Raw genomic sequence first — 18,330 nt, forward strand, 5'->3', positions numbered from 1 at the left:
ACAGGTAAAAAAAGCACCTGGTTGTCAAGGACTATTTCAACCGCTACCAAAAAAAACCTGCTAATGCTAGCAGGGATCGGGCCTGACTCTGCTAACATAGCGGTTTTGTGTGTTTTGTGTTTTTTGGAAGTGACAGTAATCTATTGATTACTACACTTGCCTGGGTAGGGTGGGGTAGGCTGGGTGGAGGGGCTAAACGCAGGTGCTGGCAGGAATCAGTGATGATCGTGCAAACACCGTGTTTTGGGAAACCTAAACTATTGGGGATGCTAGTATAGTTCTGATCAGATCAGATATTGATCTGTTCAAACACTGTACTAGTAATGGAGGTGTATGTGTGTGTGTATGTGTGTGTATGTGGTAATCAAGGGGTTAACTAACATTTCTAACTATGCGCCTGGGGATCTGTTCTATTCTAGACTGACGCTAACACTAACTAATGTCACCTGTGACACTAATAATAGTGATCAGAAAAAAACTGTACACTATAAAAGTGACACTGTGACAGGGCAATGAAGGGGTTAACTGGGGGTGGTCAGGGGGGGATCGGGGGTTTATCTTTATTGGGGGGGGCGTGGCGGGGACCCTAAACCTACTTGGGACAGAAATGTACTCGCTAGAGCTAACTGAAGTCACTATCACATATATACAGTAAACCACTATATTACCTGTGTATAGTGGGCAATGTGACGGGGGGAAGGGGTTAACTGAGGGTGATCAGGGGGGGATCAGGGGGTTAAATCTTTATTGGGGGGTGGCGGGTATCCTAACCCTAAAAGGAACGGCTGCAAGCGCTAAACCAGGTCACAAGTCACACTAATACAGGTATATAGGAAACTGCTATATATACTGTATACAGTTTGTGTTGTGACAGGGGGTGTAGGGGTTAACTGGGGGTGATCAGGGGGTTAAATCTTTATTGGGAGGATGGCGGGGACCCTAAACCTACTTGGGACAGAAACGGACTCGCTAGCGCTAACTCAAGTCACAATCACACTAATACAAAATACAGTAAACCACTATATTACCTGTATATTAGTGTGCAATGTGAGAGGGGGAAGGGGTTAACTGGGGGTGATCAGGGGGGGGTCAGGGGGTTAAATCTTTTTTTTGGGGGGGGGGGTGGCGGGTATCCTAAGCCTAAAAGGAATGGCCGCAAGCGCTAAACCAGGTCACAGGTCACACTAATACAGGTATATAGAAAAATTCTATATACTGTATACACTGTGTGTTGTGATAGGGGGTGTAGGGGTTAACTGGGGGGGGCAATCAGGGGTTAAATGTGCCTATCTGTGTGTGTGTGTGGGTGCTTGGTGCAGTACTCACAGTTTAGATCTGCTCTCTCCTCTCGATGAATCCAAAAAGGATTTGGGGAGGAGAGAGTGGGTCTTTTCTGTGCCTGTGTTTACATTACAGAGGCACAGACAGTATCTAATTGAGCAGGTCCGATCAACAGGTCCAGGCCAAAAATCATTGGTCTGGATCTGATGACTGATCAGTTCTGAACCCAATCAGATCATCAGCGGGGCCGGGGGCACGCGGGAGCGCACCCCAGAGCGGCGGGAGCGAGCGACGTAGCGATACGTCACTTTGCCTGTAAGCGGCTGAGTGCTACTACATAACTACTGCTTCATCACTGCAGCTTATCAGTGTACATCAGTGCCTTACAGTGCTCATCACTGCCCTTCAGTCCATCAGTGCTGCTACATCAGTGCTGCTGTATCACTGCAGCTTATCAGTGCACACCAGTGTTCATCAGTGCTGTTACATCAATGTTGCCTCATCGCTGCAGTACAGTATATCAGTGCCACTCCATCAGTGGAGCCTCATCAGAGAATCCTCATCAGCACCACCTCATCAGTGCATATCAGTGTCCTTCAGTGCCCATCAGTGATGCCTCATCTGTGCAGCTTATCAGTGCCCATCAGTGCAGCTTCATCAGTGCAGCCTTATAAGTGTAGTGCATTAGTGCAAATCAGTGCAACTTTATTAGTGCACATTATTGCCGCCTCATCAGTGCACATCAGAGCAGCCTCATCAGCATCCATCAGAGCATCCTGAACAACACCCAGCAGGGCAGCCTCATCAGTGCGTTAGTGCACATCAGTGCAGCCTCATCAGTGCATTAGTGGACATCAGTGCAACCCTATCAGTTCAACCTGATCAGTGCCTATCAGACAGCCTCATCAGCACCCATCAGTGAAGCTTAATCCACACCCAGCAGTGCAGCCTCAGCAGAGCAGCCTTATCAGTGCACATTAGTGTGACCCCATCAGTGTCCATTAGTGCAGCCTGATCATGTACACCAGTGCAGCCTCATCAGTACACATCAGTGAAGCCTCAATAGTGCATATTAGTGCATCCTCATCAGTGCACATCAGTGCAGCCACATCTGTCCCAGTGTCCCCATCCCAGGACAGTTTTACTACAGTCACCACTATGTCTAAAAAAAAAATATATTTACCAATGAGGAGGCATACTTAATTCTGTCTGTGACTGACAAGAGCAGCGAGGAGCTCTCGGTATCTGAGTCTGATTCTGGTTCAGAATATGAACCCGTGTTAAGCAGTGGTACTGTGACAGAATCAGAGGAGGAGGAAAGTATACCCACAAAGTGAAAGCGTTTTGTCAAGGAGCAGGCTACCACCAGTAGCGCAGTGGCACCCACCAGAAACAGAGTACCGCTGCATTAAAGGCCAGGTACTAGTGGGGTGTCACGTCAGCACCAAAGGGTTAGATCCTATGCCAGTCTACCAGATGCACTTCAAAACCCTCTCTGGCTTCCTTCTAACTCAGGAGAAACTATTATCCCCCCTTTTACTGCACAGGCAGGTGTCCATATCAATACAGAAAATGTTACCCCCATTCATTTTTCTCATTTAGTTTTCACTGAGGACTTATTACGTTGACCAGTGCAACCTCCATGCCCAACAACTTATAGCCAACAACCCAACTTCAAGTTATGCCTGTCCCTATGAATGGAGACCATTAATACTAATATAAATTAAAATCATTTTGGGCCTCACATTTATTATTGGACTCTCAAAAAAAAAAAAAAATACACTCTAACTGGTCCCCCCACCCCATCCATCACATGCCCATTTCTTCATCCATTATGCCAACAACAAGATATTTGATGATTATGTGTTTCCTCCACTAGAATGACAACATCTAGTGCCCTCCCCAAAATACCTAGCAAATGATAAATATTTTAAAATGCATCTACTTCCTTATTTTTTCTCAGAAAAATGTGGCCAATTATATATCTCAGACAAAAGCTTCCAGCATTTTATCCCGATATAGGGTAAACTGTACAAGTTATGCGACAGAGCCATGGGGTACATGTATGCCTTCCACATGCATGAAGGAAAGGACACCCAGATGCATCTCCCTGACTGCCCAGACTATATCGGAAAAAGCAGGAAAGTCATTTGGGACCTAATATTCCCACGTCTTCTTAAAAAAGGTTATCTCTATGTTAATAATTATTATACCAGCCTGCCCCCTTTCTTCAATCTCAACCGGAAGAAAACACTAGAGCTAACAGGAAGCGCTTCCCGCAAAGGTTAGTGAATACAAGACTACAAAAAGGGGAGTCTGAGTTTGTAGAACAACAAAATATTGGCTATGAAGTGGAGGGACATCTACATGCTTTCATCAATTCACAATGTTACCTCCATGCAAATCCCCTGAAGGAATGGCCCAATCCAGAAACCCAAATGTGTACATAATTAAGATTTGATCATGAGGGGCAGGGGAGTTGACTACAATGATCAGATGACCCAACCCTACCTTGGTACAAGAAGAACCCACCAATGATACGCAAAAGTCTCAATTTATCTTTTCAGTTTGGCAATATATAATTCATATGTGATCTACTGTAAATCCACTGAGAGACCCTGTAACAGAACCGCGACCCACACTGTGTTTGCAGGCTTCCGTCAGAAAAGAGATATCCATGTTCAGATTAGAGGAAGCGGTATTCTGACAGAAGCCCACAAACACAGTGTGGGTCCCGATTCCATTACATTTGTGGCAGCAGTGGGATGCTTCCTGCAGTCTGGGATATCTGGGACATCCAGTCTGGACAGTCTGGGACATCCAAACCTCCACTGGGATCTAAGGTCCTGATAGCATAAGAGGAGAGGTACAGATACCAGTCGCCATGGAAGAGGAATTCAGAAAGAGGTTGCGAGAGATGGAGATACAGCAAAGGGGACCAGTGTCAGAGCAGGTCCTGCTAGTATGGTATGATTCAATCTGCTTGGAACTCTGGATGGAAATGCTAGCCTGTGAGCAGCAACTCCAGGGAAAAATCCTCCCCTCCATCCAGGAAAGGTACTGGTTGCAGTAGGGATTGTGTGTGCTGGTTTTGGGAGATAAAGGAATGGAAAGCTGAGTTAAGCAGGCTGATCCAGGCAGAGATTCGGTTGGACAAGAGCTACAGAGCCCTCCGCTGGTATGTAACCCAAGTGTGCCCATGGACAGCGGACGACAGTCAAACAGAAGGCTTTTGCTATGGCAGCCTAGGGCTGTCATTAGAGAAGTGGTCAAAGGACACTAACATTGGGAGCGATCTGGAGTGGCGGTTAGAGGAAATTATGGATTACAGAGAAAAGATCCTAAACATCTCGAAAGTGCTCTGGGTACTGGAAATTATGGAGTTTCTGGCTATTCAGGAATGGGATATGGAGATCGCCTACAGACAGCTGCTAAACTCTGCTCAGCGCCAGGATAAAGGTACGGGAGAGGAAGCCATCCTCATTCCCCAGCCACGGATCACAGATCTAATTGACTTTTCAGATGGCTGCTAAACTCTGCTCAGCGCCAGGATAAAGGTATGGGAGAGGAAACCATCCTCATTACCCAGCCATGGATCACAAATCTAATTGACTTTTCATCAGAGGATGTTATGGTTGATAAGTCACCTGCTAAAGTGTTGGCACTGGGCCCAAGGGCCACCAGCCCATGCCCTGGACTTTCTGAAATTCTAGAGACTGGGGATTTCATAGACTTTTCTGCTGAGGAGGAACAACACAGTGAGCCTACAGCAGAAGAGCGGGCATCCAGGCATAGCACTGCTGACCTCTTCCTGCAACAATTGGTGACCCAGGAAGATGTGTGCAAGACCACTGACTTTTCAGTTTACATCCCTGCAGAACAGCTGGCATCAGGGCCTAACATCACTGAGCTCTGCCCAACACCAACAGAAGCTTCACTCTCCCAGAGAGAAGAGGCAGCTGGCCTTTCTGCTACACATCTGACAGGGACATGGGATTTTCTGCCAGCAGAATCTGTGAAGTTACAAGAAACGTCTCCAGCTGAAGCACTGACAACTGGACAGAGGGTCCACGACCTATGCCCCACACCTGCGGCAGTTCTGGAGGCCCAGAGTGAGAAGGTGGCGGTCAATCCCCAGCAGCAGATCAGGATCCAGGGGGAGAAGGGAGAGGAGGTTGTCGTCCTCCCCCCCTCCCTAACAGTCAGTCAGAGCAGATGAAATGGTCACTCCCCAACGGTAGCTACACAGAAGGTGATCATCCTTCCTCCTCAGAGAGAGATCCACAGTCTGGGAGTGAAGGAAGCCAGCCTCCCTCCCCAACCATTAGCCAGAGTGGATTATGTGGAGTCCCCAGCAGAAGAGCTGGCAACAGAGCAAAGTGCGGCTGGCCTCTGCCCTCAACTAACAAAGAATGGCTTTCCTGATAAAATGGATGGGACTACAGTCTCCACCTGTATACCCCAGGAATGCTGGGCAGTCGGCCCAGATCCCCAACAGCATGACGAAGTGAGCCCAGCCACCCTGTCTTCTCCCCAGCGGCTGAAAGAACTCCAGGTAGAAGTGCCAGTCCACGCTTCTCCCCCACGGCGGGTATGTTCTACGAGAGAGACAGAGGTTGGCTGGGTGAGTAATGATGTGTTCTGGACAATTTTTCGGGGTACTGTGTGGGTACAGACATTTGGGGACAGGAACTACAGACTAACGTCAAAGTCATTCCGTTTGTGGTTACCTGTGTTAGTCTCCTTCCGAAAGGGGAGAGATATGACGGGAGTTACTTTAGTTGGGGGGCCCATGGAACCCAGCTTACCTTCAAGGGGTTAAGAAATCCCTCTCTCAGCTCCCTAAACCCCTATTAGGGACACAGGGTGACCAAGGAAATGATGGACAGCTACTTAATGGACACTGAGAATATGGTTTGGATTACTTCAAATAGGAGAGTAATATTTGTCAACAATATACCTGAAGGAATATATGAAGACTCTGGGACGCTAGGCCTAAGATCCATGTTAAGGCCTAGTTTCCCACATTCCCACATTAGACTGCTTCACACATTCAGACTCATAGCAGATACTAATATTATCAGCTCAATCACCTCTCTTCCACACAATGTTGATTATGCTGATCTATTCACCTATTGTCTACTGTGGGTTCTGTGTTTATACTTTGGATAATGTATAATGTATTTTTTTTTAGCCTTGTTGCAGTGCTGAGTTAATTAAAATGTTAATTATAACATTGTCTAGATGTGGATTCCCATTCACCCAATGTTTCTGTCCAAGTAGCTAGATAATTAGTTCAGGTTAATTTTATTTCTGTACACAATTTCATCTGCATATGATAAGGTAATCAGGCACCTGACCTGGTGGGGTAATCTGATCAGGAGGGGTATGTCCTCCTGTGTGGTATATCTTGTGTGTGAGTCTGTTAAATAAAAGTTGTTGTTCCATATCTATACAAGCTAGGTTCCGGCTAGTTTTGTATGGGGGTGGCTAGGATATCTGATATCTATGTTCAGACTGGAAGGAAGCGGTATTCTGACAGACGCCCACAAGCAAATTGTGGGGTCGCGGTTCCGTTACAGGCACGTATCTTTTCTTAGCTATCAGGAGGGAATTGTCACTGCCCTTTTGTACCTGGAAGTCCCACCAGAAAGCATTTGCTCAGATACAGTAGGCAGACTCCACAAACACCATTTTCTCAATAAAGTCCCTCCCAGAGAAAGAGGTGGGACGAAGCCTCTACCCTTGTGCCCAGGTCTTACCTTACCAAGGCTCTAAGGCTGATATTTCTGCCTGATGCTGAATTACCCTGGCCTTTTTTTTTTATTATGCCTCTGCCTGCCACCAGAACTGACCATACCTCTGCCTGCTATCTGTACAAACTATGGACCATGTTACTGCCTACTGCCAGGACCAATACTTTGGCTGCGCTGACCATGCTTCTGCCTGCTGCCTAGACCAATGTCCTCTGTGGACAACTGCACTACTAAAACCACAGGTAATCTTTTGTTTACCTTTTGCTCAGCAGAATGTATTTTGGGGTGTAAATCTTGGTAAGTACATGCTATGTGTTAGAAATATGAAGGGCATTCAAAAATGTAATTGGTTGTCAGGAAATTAGATGTGTAATTTATGTCCCTAGAACACCTGATGGTGCTCATTGGATGTTGGGCCTCGCTATGTGGCCAGGCTGGGGAAAAGTCTCACACATGTGGTAAAACCCATACTCAGGTGGAGTAGCAGAATGTATTTTGGGGTGTAAATTTTGGTATGTACATGCTATGTGTTGGAAATATCTTATAAATAGACAAATTTGTGTAAAAAAAAAAGTTTTCATTTTCCTTCCCCATTTTACGAAAACTTGTAGAAAAAAATGACATGTTCAAAAGACTCATTATGCCTCACAAAAAATATGTTGGAGTGTTTGCTTTGCAAAATGGGATCATTTTGTAGGTGTTTGTCAGGAAATTAGATGTGTAAGTTATGCCCCTAGAATGCCTAGAGGTGTTACTTGGATGTTGGGCCTCTCTATGTGGCGAGGCTGTGGAAAAGTCTTCCACATATGATATCAGTACATCAGGTGTGATCAGGTGTGATCAAGTTTCAATGTTTGGCACCATAGCTTGTAGACTCTATAACTTTCACAGGTAATATGCACTGATTTGTGTTATTTTTACCAAAGCAATGTAACAATTTGGCCAAAATTTATGAAGAAAAATTACTTATTTGCAAAATTTTAAAACAGAAATGAAGAAAAATGAATTTTAAATGTTTGGTCTTTTTTAATTTATGGCACAAAAAATAAAAAAAAACAGTGCTTATTAAATACCACTAAAAGAAATCTGTTTTTTTGTGTGAAAAAAGGACAACAATTTCATATGGGTAGTGTTGCATGAATGAGTAATTCTCATTACATTCTATGCATTAAGATAAAAAGCCTTCTGTGTGCAGCAGCCTCCCCAGCACCCCCTAATACTTACCTGAGCCCCATCTCTATCCAGCGATGTCCACGAGTGTCTCAGCCGTTAGACTCTCTCTCCTGATTGGCTGAGACACAGCAGCAGAGCCATTAGTTCCCGCTGCTGTCAATTAAAGTCAGTCAGCCAATCAGGAGAGAGAGGGGGCTGGCTGAAGCTCTGTGTCTGAATGGACACAGGGAGCTGTGACTTGGCTCGGGTGCCCCCATAGCAAGCTGCTTGCTGTGGGGGCACTTGACAGGAGGGAAGGGCCAGGAGCACAGAAGAGTACCCGAGAAGAGGAGGATCTCGGCCCTGTGCAAAACCACTACACAGAGCAGGTAAGTATAACATGTTTTTTATTTTTATTGAAAAAAAAAATGACTTTACAATCACTTTAAAATACTTGTAATGTACATAGAACACCCAGAGGGGGACATTTTTTTCTCAACAAAAGTGGAGTTACGATTTAAATGAAAATATTAATGAATAGAAACCTATAAGAGTGCGAAGTAAACTTTATAACTTTCAAACTCACCTGACTTTTTCTTCAGGACTAAAACTCCTGCCGTCGGTACAAGTGAAAGGACAACTATGGTGGCAATGACAATGACGGGCACCAAGATCCTGTGATTAGATTCAGGAACTGCAGAACAGATTCATATATGATTAATCAAAAGAACAATACTAAAAGCAGCAGAGAAGTCAAAGCAGTTACACTAATATTTGGTAATAAGCAAGACAGTTTTAAATAGTGCCTTAAAGCGGAGTTCCACCCTGGATTTTTTTTTTTAATACCCCCGGGACAGTCAGGGCTAGTGCATTCCACAATGGCTAGCCTCTGATCTGTCCCGGGTTGCACTTACCTGTTAGGACAAATACTTACCTTGCAAACGTCTTGTCCAGCGCTGCCATCTCAGATGTGGGCAGCTTGAAGCCAGCGAGATCCCCTTCGGCGTCTTCTTCCGCCTTCTTTGGTCCCACGATGCTCTGCGCCGGCCCCGACGTCACTTCCGGGTCGCGCGCGTCATCCCTCTACAGCTTCTGGGCATGCCCAGAATCTGTTTAGAAGGGGATGACGCGCGCGACCCGGAACTGACGTCGGGGCCGGTGCAGGCGCAATGATTCCTGGGAGCAATGACGTTCAGCTCCCAGGAATCATTGCAGAGCCAGGAAGTGACGACGGGCCGCGGCCGAGGAAGGAGGAAGAAGGAAGTAAGGTAAGTATTTTTTCTTCGCTACGAGGTAAGTAAAAAAAAAAAAAATATGCGATTATCCATTTCTTTTTCAGGTGACCCGGAGCGAGAAGATGGAGGTAAGTATAAAAATAGGGTGGAACTCCACTTTAAAGACAATACATAAAAAATACAATAAAAAAAAAAGTATAGTAAGGTCAACTGTCAGTTTTTCCACTTCATGCAAGGTTGCTAGGAGTAATCCTGGATTCTGACCTCTCCATTCAGCCCCAAATTCAGTGGCCGTTTGAAATCATGCAGGTTTCACTTTCCTAACATTTCCAAAAATAAACCTTTTCCTAACCAATAAAAGCATCCAGCTACTATTCCTATACCTTAAAAGCACAAAAAACAAAAAATATGTTGCTTCTAAACTTCCAGAAGCCCATAATACACTTATTAATATCCCCTGACAATGGAAAAATCGACATGCTCCTGTTATGCTTAGTCATAGTCACACAGTTCCTTGTTATCTTTCACCTCAGCTATTGCAACTTTTAGCTGACCTCTACCCCCCTAAAGTTTATCATGGTTAGCTAGATCCACAGGCAGGGCCAGCGCTACCAGTAAGGCAAATGAGGCAGCCGCCTAGGGTGCATGGCCGGCTAGGGGCGCCCTGCCACTGGTTTCCCTGCTCAGTCTCGCTCTCCCGAGTCACACTGCCGCCTGTGCTGTGCAGCCGCCTTGGACCATCACTAAGATGTCACCGGTCTCCTGAGTCCTGACGGTCTCCGGAGTACGAACAGTGACAGAACAGAGGCGGTCCGTGCCTCTATGATCAGTGACAGACAGGTCACAGTCTGTGACCTGTCTGTTTCTCTCTCAGTGTCTCTGGTGCCAGTCCAGCTTTGGAAGTGATTGTCTGATTCATCCGTCCCTGGCTGGTCCCTCCCATCAGTGCTATCACTCCCATGATGAGCTTTGCTCTGCCCTTCTCCCCTCCCCAGCTGCAGAGCAGAGTCATGATCAGTTGCGCGCAGGGTCATTACCTGACTGGAGGACGTGTGTGTGTGTGTCAGTGTCAGCTGGAGCCTGCCTGGAAGACTTTGTGCCTGGACTGGAGACACCACTGAGGCAAGGTTTGTGCCTGGAGACTGGAGACAGAGAGAGAACCCATGGCAGCAGAGCCGTGGTGGTGAGTGAACCCCCCCTCCTCCTTCTCCCCCCCTCCTCCTTCTCTTTCTGCGCCCCTCCTCCTTCCTCCTCCTCCTTCTTCTCCCCCCCCTTCTTCTCCCCCCCCCTTCTTCTCCCTCCCCCTCCTTCTTCTCCTCCCCCCTCCTCCTCCCCCCCTCCTCCTTCTCCCCCTCTCCTCCTTCTCCCCCTCTCCTCCTTCCCCCCACCTCCTCCTTCTCCTTCTCCCCCCTCCTCCTTCTCATTCCCCCCCGGTAGCAGTGATTAAAAAGGTAGGGGAATACATGGGCAGGGCAAAGGAGGTGGAGCCGAGAGGGCAGAGCCAAAAGGGCGGAGCCAATGGGGCTGCAAAATTAGGTTTCACCTAGGGCATCAAAAATCCTTGCTCCAGCCCTGTCCACAGGAACATAAGGTGGCAGACCTTACTCTTAACAGCCTCTGAAGCAGCTGGCTGTGACTGTGTAACAGTCAGGCTCATGTCGGTATTCTACCTGCTCACCGTGATACAGCATGAGAAGGGATTGCCCTATGAATGGACTCTACACCTATAGACCTTAATATCCCTGCAGATCATAGGACCGGATGAGTATCCTTGTATACATAATTTTTTTGAATGTGAGACTGTTGACCATGATTTCATTATTGGATATACAAGGACTTTATATGCTACTGTGGGGGGCGCTGATTGGAGTCTCTAGAGGGGTGCTCTAAGAAAATCTATCCCATTCATTGTTGGTGTATTATCTACAGTGCGAGGGAGGATTTCAAAGCATTATTGACTCTTCAGCATGTTTATGCAGGCTTGACTTTCTGCTCACTCCAGACCATTGCATTTCCCCAGGTTGCATATAGGGGATACACAATCTTTACACCACTGCAGTACTATACTTAATATATGGAAAAAATTAAGAAGGTGTATCCAGGCTATGGACTGGTTGATAGGAAAAGAAGGTGTATATTAAAGCTGCTACCTCCACTTAACCTCCCTGGCGGTCTGATTATGTCAAAATTTTTGTGCTAAAAGCGGTACATTGTTTTGCATGGAAATATGTTGTTTTATATTTTAGGCCTGTAATTCTTAGGAATAACCCACCTAAATCTGTCCAAACAAGAGTCTAGTAGACATCCCGGGTATGATAAAGTTTGAAACACGAAATCATAAAATTATAATATAATAATACATTTTATTCAATAATATATTCAAACCAAAAACACTGAAATATGTACAAACAAGGGGTGTGATATTACTAGTAACTGTAATAAAGGTTCAGAAAACATCTCGGGTATGAAATATTTTGAAACATGGGACTGCACAAAGTCCGACGTCACAATCGGGCAATAGAATCTGGTTTCTTTTCTTATTTTCCTTCCATTCTCATCTCTTTTCGAGCAACAAACCACGCACATCCTTGTAGGTGCCGACTTTTTCTCAGTTGGTGGGATGTAGTCCAAGTGACAACCAGTCAGGCATTCTGGGTTGCCAATGCCAACAGCACAATGTCCAGATCTTTTCATAGCCATTGATGGTGTTTGGTGACTCCGAAAGATTTCTTCGGCAACTTTCCAAATAAAGTCTGCATGAATCAAAGGCTTGTCACACTTTTTTTTTTTTTAGCAGAATGTATGCATTCCACAAGTATTTTTTTTGCTGCTTCCTCATAGCTGGGTAGAATGTCATTGCTTGGTCAGCTCTGTCGACACCTCCCATGGTGTTGTTGTGGTCTATCACTACTTGTGGCTTCATGACTTCTTTGCCACTTTTTGTGCGTACCATAACAGTGGAGGTGATATGAACTGTAATCATTAGGCACACATCTTTCTTGTCCTTCCATCGCAGTGCCATCATTAGCCATAATTTTGCATTTCTGCCAGGCAAACATTTCTCCTGTCTTGAGCTTCTTTTTGCTAAACATTGGCGGCATGTCACGCCGGTTAGCCCTTGTGGTTTCATAGGCATCAGTTTTGTTGTGCAGTAGAACCTCATAAAGTTCAGGAGACGTATAAAAGTTGTCCGTTGTTACACAATAGCCCTGATTTAGCAATGGCTCATAAAGTGAAAGAACAGAAGATGTTGCCATTCCATAATTGCTGTATTTTTCATCAATTTTTTTTTCTTTTTTCAGTGTATATTACTGAATTCCAAATGTAGCCAGTTGACAATTCGCATCGCATGTAGGATTTTACACCAAATCGTGCCCTCTTTTATGCAATGTATTGCACCCAGCTGAGCCTTCCCTTGTAGGCCATTAGACTTTTATCGATGCTGATGTCTCTTTCTGGCATATAGCTCCGTTGGAAATTCTGAAGAATCATTTGATATACTTCCCAATTTTTTTTTTTTTTAGTTTTGGTGCAGGATGGGTAGTTTCATCAAATTCTTCATTATTTTCAAAGTGCAGATATTTCATTTTGAGGGAAAATCGGTATTCTGACATGACCGTGCCAAAGAATTGAGTGGCAAGTAATGTATTGGTTGTCCAATACCACTTTTGCAGGGGTTTCCCTACCACTCCCTGAAGAATTATTAGGCCCAGAAATTTCCAAAGGCCAACTTTGGTCACTGGTTCCCACTTTCTGCATCTTGCAAACCTTTGATGCGTAGCGCATTGTTGGTCTTTGTACCAGTTGGTCTCGGTAACAATTTTATCAATAACCTCATCGGTCAAAAATAATTGGATACCAGGTGCTTCTGTAAATGGCAATCTTGGGGGCGCTGCCTGATCCATACTGCAGTCAATAGAGCACCAAGTCCACACATCGCTGAACTCAGTCGCAGAATCGTCGCTGTCATCGTCACTTTTCGTACCTGATGAAGGCACAAAGAACTGGAAAAGCACAGGCAGGGCACTGGAAAAGACAGCAGGTGAATTTCTGAGGTAAATGACTTGATACAATGTAATCCGTTAGGATAACAACTTTGTATCAACTCATTTATTTTATTTACTTTTGTGAATTTGCTGCTGGTTCCACCCCCCTGTGTCGCAACACTCGCAGGCAAGTGAACCGGAAAGGCAGGTGCCGGCATCGGCCGTGCACAGAGCGGGGAGAGAGAGTGAGGGATGGCTGCAGGATTACTGGGGAGGACGGCTGGGGATCATAGGGAAAGGTGAGTAAGATTCTGGGGTAATCCTGAGTGTGGCTCGGGTGTTACCGCTTTTGGTACACTGTATTAACCCCGAGCCACACTCGGAAATACCGCTAGGGTATTGGCAATAACCTTTGGAAAAGTCAATTATGATGAAATGCGTCAAAACCTGCCACAGACAGCTTAAATCTATTGCTTATTACATGTGCTGTTACCATGGGATGTTTATTCCACCTTCCTCATCTTCACCCTATGGCCATATACTTGAACAACCAAGGATGCAGCATAAGTTGGGGTAACCTATGACATACCACGTGAGCCTTGCTTGACCCATTTGCTATAGGTTAATTTGGGTCTACAACCTCTGGTGAGCGCATATTGATTACTTATTCTGATGGTGTTGGGATCTATCAGCTTCTTTGACCACATACATCAACTTGGACAGTCAATCTCACCTTTCCACTTGGGACTCACTATATTTATTTACTTATATTTTATCATTTTTATATAATTCATCTAATGTTTATTTTATGGACTTCATAAACATTTTTTCTAGCGCTGCACTATATTATTGTTTAATGGTGACTCGAAAAAAAGTGACATATGCATACAAACAATATAATAAAAGTAATTTGGTTTGGTTTTGCACGAAAAGCTAAAACCATAAAAACTCAAAAGATCATGTGCTGTAACAAATTCTCTAATATTCGTACGATGTGCCAGTGTCTCCACTCGTGCTCCCACTTTTGTGTACCACACTCACCGGAAAGCTTATCCAGCATGCACAGCACCAGTGGCTGTATGTTATCTCCTCTGTGCAAATAGATTGCTGACACTCTATGTTCTCATGCTCCAGTTACCCCCGCTGTATTTATCTACTAAAAGCCAAGCAGTACTGTAACAAAGAATCAGAAACTCCAGGACACCAATGCCCTCTATGGACTCGAAACCGGAAGTGATGCCTGACCTTTATTGGGATATGAAGGTAAGCATCCTTGATATCAATAGAGGACATAAAATCCCCTTGATGAAGGGATCCCACTACCATGTGCATGGACTCCATACAAAATTCCTGAACCCCCACAAAGCAGTTTAGACCCATGAGGTCCAAGATCGGGCAGACCTTGCCTTCCTTCCTGGGAACAGTAAACAGATTTGAATAAAATCCCTGAAAACGTTCCGACTCTGGAACCGACACAATTACTCCCTGTGATAACAGATCCTGCACTGCCCCGTAAAGGTCCTGCAGCCGATCCTGGGACAGGCACTAGTTGGAAGGAAAGAACCTTGTCATGGGCAAGGACCGAAACTCGATCTTGTAACCGGACCGGATCAACTTGTGGACCCATTTGTCTTGAATGAGTGAGGTCCACAGGTCTGGAAAGAAATTAAGATGTCCCGCCCCCCACCCCAGATATGGGTGAGGGCACCTCGTCAGGCAGAGGAAGGCTTGTCTGCGGGACCAGCGGATCCCGCTTTTGACTTACCAACCCAGGATCTTTTGGAGCCTCTGGCGAAGTTATGGGTGGATCTTGATCCCTTGTCCTGCGATCCAGCCGGATGAAAGGGCCGCTTGTGAGCTGAGAAAACAGGACCACGTTTACGACGAGGTTCCTTGCTCATAGCAACTTGCGGAAGCAGAGTACTCTTACCTCCCTTAAGACCTTTAATGATCTCTTCCATAGAAGCACCAAACAAAAAGGACTCCTGCAAAGGGTAGATCAGTCAGCACCTTTTTGAAAGCCTGATCAGCCGACCAGTACTTCAACCAAATCATGCAGCTGAGGATCACCACTGTCACAGACACTCTGCCAACCAAAGGGGCCACATCCAAGGATGCATCACAGATGTACTCTAGCCCCTGTATGAACTGACCTGCCAGCTCAGGAGGATGTTGACCCCCTTCCAGATCCTGGCGTAAAAGTTTTGCCCATTTCGTTAAGGTTTGGGAGACCAAGGTGATAGCAAACATCGGCCTCAAAATTGAACCGACACGGTGAAAAGGTATCGGACCAGAGCCTCAGCTTTCATGTCCACAGGGTCCTTAAAAAATGGGGAATCCTCCACCAGAAGAAGCATGGCCTTATTTATCCTGGAAAACCTGAGAGTCCACCGCTGGTGGAACCGTCAGCTTCTTCAAAAGAGACTCCTCAAAGGAATACCTCCTAGCAAAATGCTAAGGTATTCCAACAATGCGTTTCAGGGATCCCCACTGACTAGCGACAATCTCGTTGAAATAGCAAGGAAAGGGGAACACCTTAGTCACCTTGGATGATCTACAGGTGCCTAAATTTGGACATTTCCACTTAGGGGTGAACTCACTTCTGTTGCCAGCAGTTTAGACATTAATGGCTATGTGTTAAGTTATTTTGAGGGGACAGCAAATTTACACTGTTATACAAGCTGTACACTCACTACTTTACATTGTAGCAAAGTATAATTTCTTTTGTGTTGTCCCATGAAAACCTATAATAAAATATTTATAAAAACGTGAGGGGTGTACTCACTTTTGTGAGATACTGTGTGTATGTATGTGTGTATGTGTATATATATATATATATATATATATATATATTTATATATATTCGATTTTTAAATGTATTCTATTTATAGGTTGGTTGCATTATTTTGTTATGAGCCACATACTGTATACATCTATTTTTCTCTATTAGTTGCAACACTCTGCCCTATTATAGGGAATACATGGGGAACCTTACACTGGTAATATATGAAGCTTTTTTACTTTAAATTTATTTCAGTGTCATCTTTTTTTTCACCAACCGTATATGTTAACCACTTAAGCCCCAGCCCTATATCGGACACTTTTTGTTTACAAGTTAAAACCAGTATTTTTTCCTAGAAAACTACTTAGAACCCCCAAACATTATATATATTTTTTTTAGCAAAGACTCTGTAAAATGTCGGTCATTGCAAAATTTTTTGTCACGCGGTATTTGTGCAGCGGTCTATAAAACGCCATTTTTTTGGAAAAAATTTGAAAAATCACATTTCATTGCATTTAAAAAATAGTAAACAGTAAAGTTAGCCCATTTTTTTTGTATATTGTGAAAGATGATGTCACGCCGAGTAAATAGATACCCAACATGTTACGGTTTAAAATTGCGCCCCCCCGTGGGATGGCGACAAACTACGGTCAATAGAGATCTCAATCTGCAACGCTTTAAATTTATTTAACGGTTACCAGTTTAGAGTTAGAGTGTAGCTCTTTTTTTTAAATTATTGCTTACGCTCTGGCGATCGCGGCGATTCCTCACATATGTGGTTTGAACAGCGATTTCATTCGCGGCTCGACTTGCGTATACGTTTTTTTTTTGTGCGCGAGCTAACGGTGATGGGGCGGCTACATTTTTTTTTTCCTATTTATTTTTTCTTTTTTTTTAACTTTATTACAGGTTTTTTTTAAAAAAAAAATCTGATCACTTTTATTGCTGTCACAAGCAATGTAAACATCCCTTGTGACACCAATATGTCGTGACAGGTACACTTTATGGAGGGATCGAGGGTCTAAAACACCCTAGACCCCACCACTACACTTCCCTGTATGCAAAACGCCCGAAAACGGCATTTTTGCATACAGCCGTTTTTCAAATCTGCCGCCTTTTGCAGCACAGTAACCCGGAAGTGACGTCATGGACGCCGCCTCCGGATTACGTCATCGGAGACCCGATCGATGCCATTTCCGGCATTCATCGGGACTCCATCCAGCCGGTGGACGTGCCGGCTGGGTGCTCGGGGCTCCCGGTGGGACGGGAGCCCCGAGCAAAGCCACGGAAGGCGGCGGGAGGGAGGGGGACGTCCCCTCCCGCCCCCGGGTAACGATCGAGCGGCTCCCGAGCCGCATCGGTCATTACCGACGGAAAGCCGACCGTCGGCTTCAAACCACGGTACCGGGATGATGCCTCTAGCTAGAGGCATCATCCTGGTATAACCCTGCAAAATCTGCTGACGTATATATACGTCAGTTTGCGGTAAGTGGTTAATGTGATGAAAGAATTTGTATATATTCCTTTTTATGTAGATCTTATACACTAAGTATTTCTTTTTTAATTTCTTCTTTTTCTTTGTGGGTTTTGGCAATGTTATTTTTTGTAATGTTTTTTAACTTATATTCTTTATTTGCATTTGTATGTTACAATAAGTCATAGCTTATCATTATGACAGCTTTTAAGTATGTGTAATTTGGGTTTTATTGTAACCTATTAACCCCAAGACACTATAGTATTTATATCCATTGGCAACAACAGAGAGTGGGTTGCTGCAACATATAGTTAATTAGCATGCCTGCAGAGTACCAACATGGCCGCCAGATATATGACCGGACAATAGTGTATTATTAATCTACCGGAGTACCAACATGGCCGCTGGACATGTGATCCAGGGTTGCTAGGATACCGTACCTTATTTAAACTGGATGGCGTAGCAATATGGTGCCGCTCCCGATGACATCTGAGTGACGAAATGCGTAGGGCAGAGCCATGGCGTCATTGCATCATTTACGGTTTTGAGTCCATGGAGCGCATCAACGTCCCGGACTAACTGATTCTTTGTTATTATACTGCTTGGCTTTTACTGGATAAATACCGTGGGGGTTAATGGAGCATGAGAACATAGTGTCAGCCAT

At 44.9% G+C, this 18,330-nt stretch overlaps 1 protein-coding gene across 1 annotated transcript in view; it reads right to left on the reverse strand.

Moving 5' to 3' along the window:
• LOC309560454 (major histocompatibility complex class I-related gene protein-like) overlaps positions 1-18,330 on the reverse strand; it is a gene marked incomplete at both ends in the record, with an annotated part of 121,604 nt that overhangs the window by 23,628 nt on the left and 79,646 nt on the right. The window contains one exon of the mRNA XM_082264088.1: positions 8,776-8,883. Coding sequence (XP_082120214.1) covers positions 8,776-8,883 — 108 coding nt within the window. The remainder of the gene's footprint in view (positions 1-8,775; positions 8,884-18,330) is intronic.

This window comes from Pelophylax lessonae (assembly GCF_965119305.1).
Source record: "Pelophylax lessonae genome assembly, chromosome: 7".
NCBI classification, from domain to species: domain Eukaryota; kingdom Metazoa; phylum Chordata; class Amphibia; order Anura; family Ranidae; genus Pelophylax; species Pelophylax lessonae.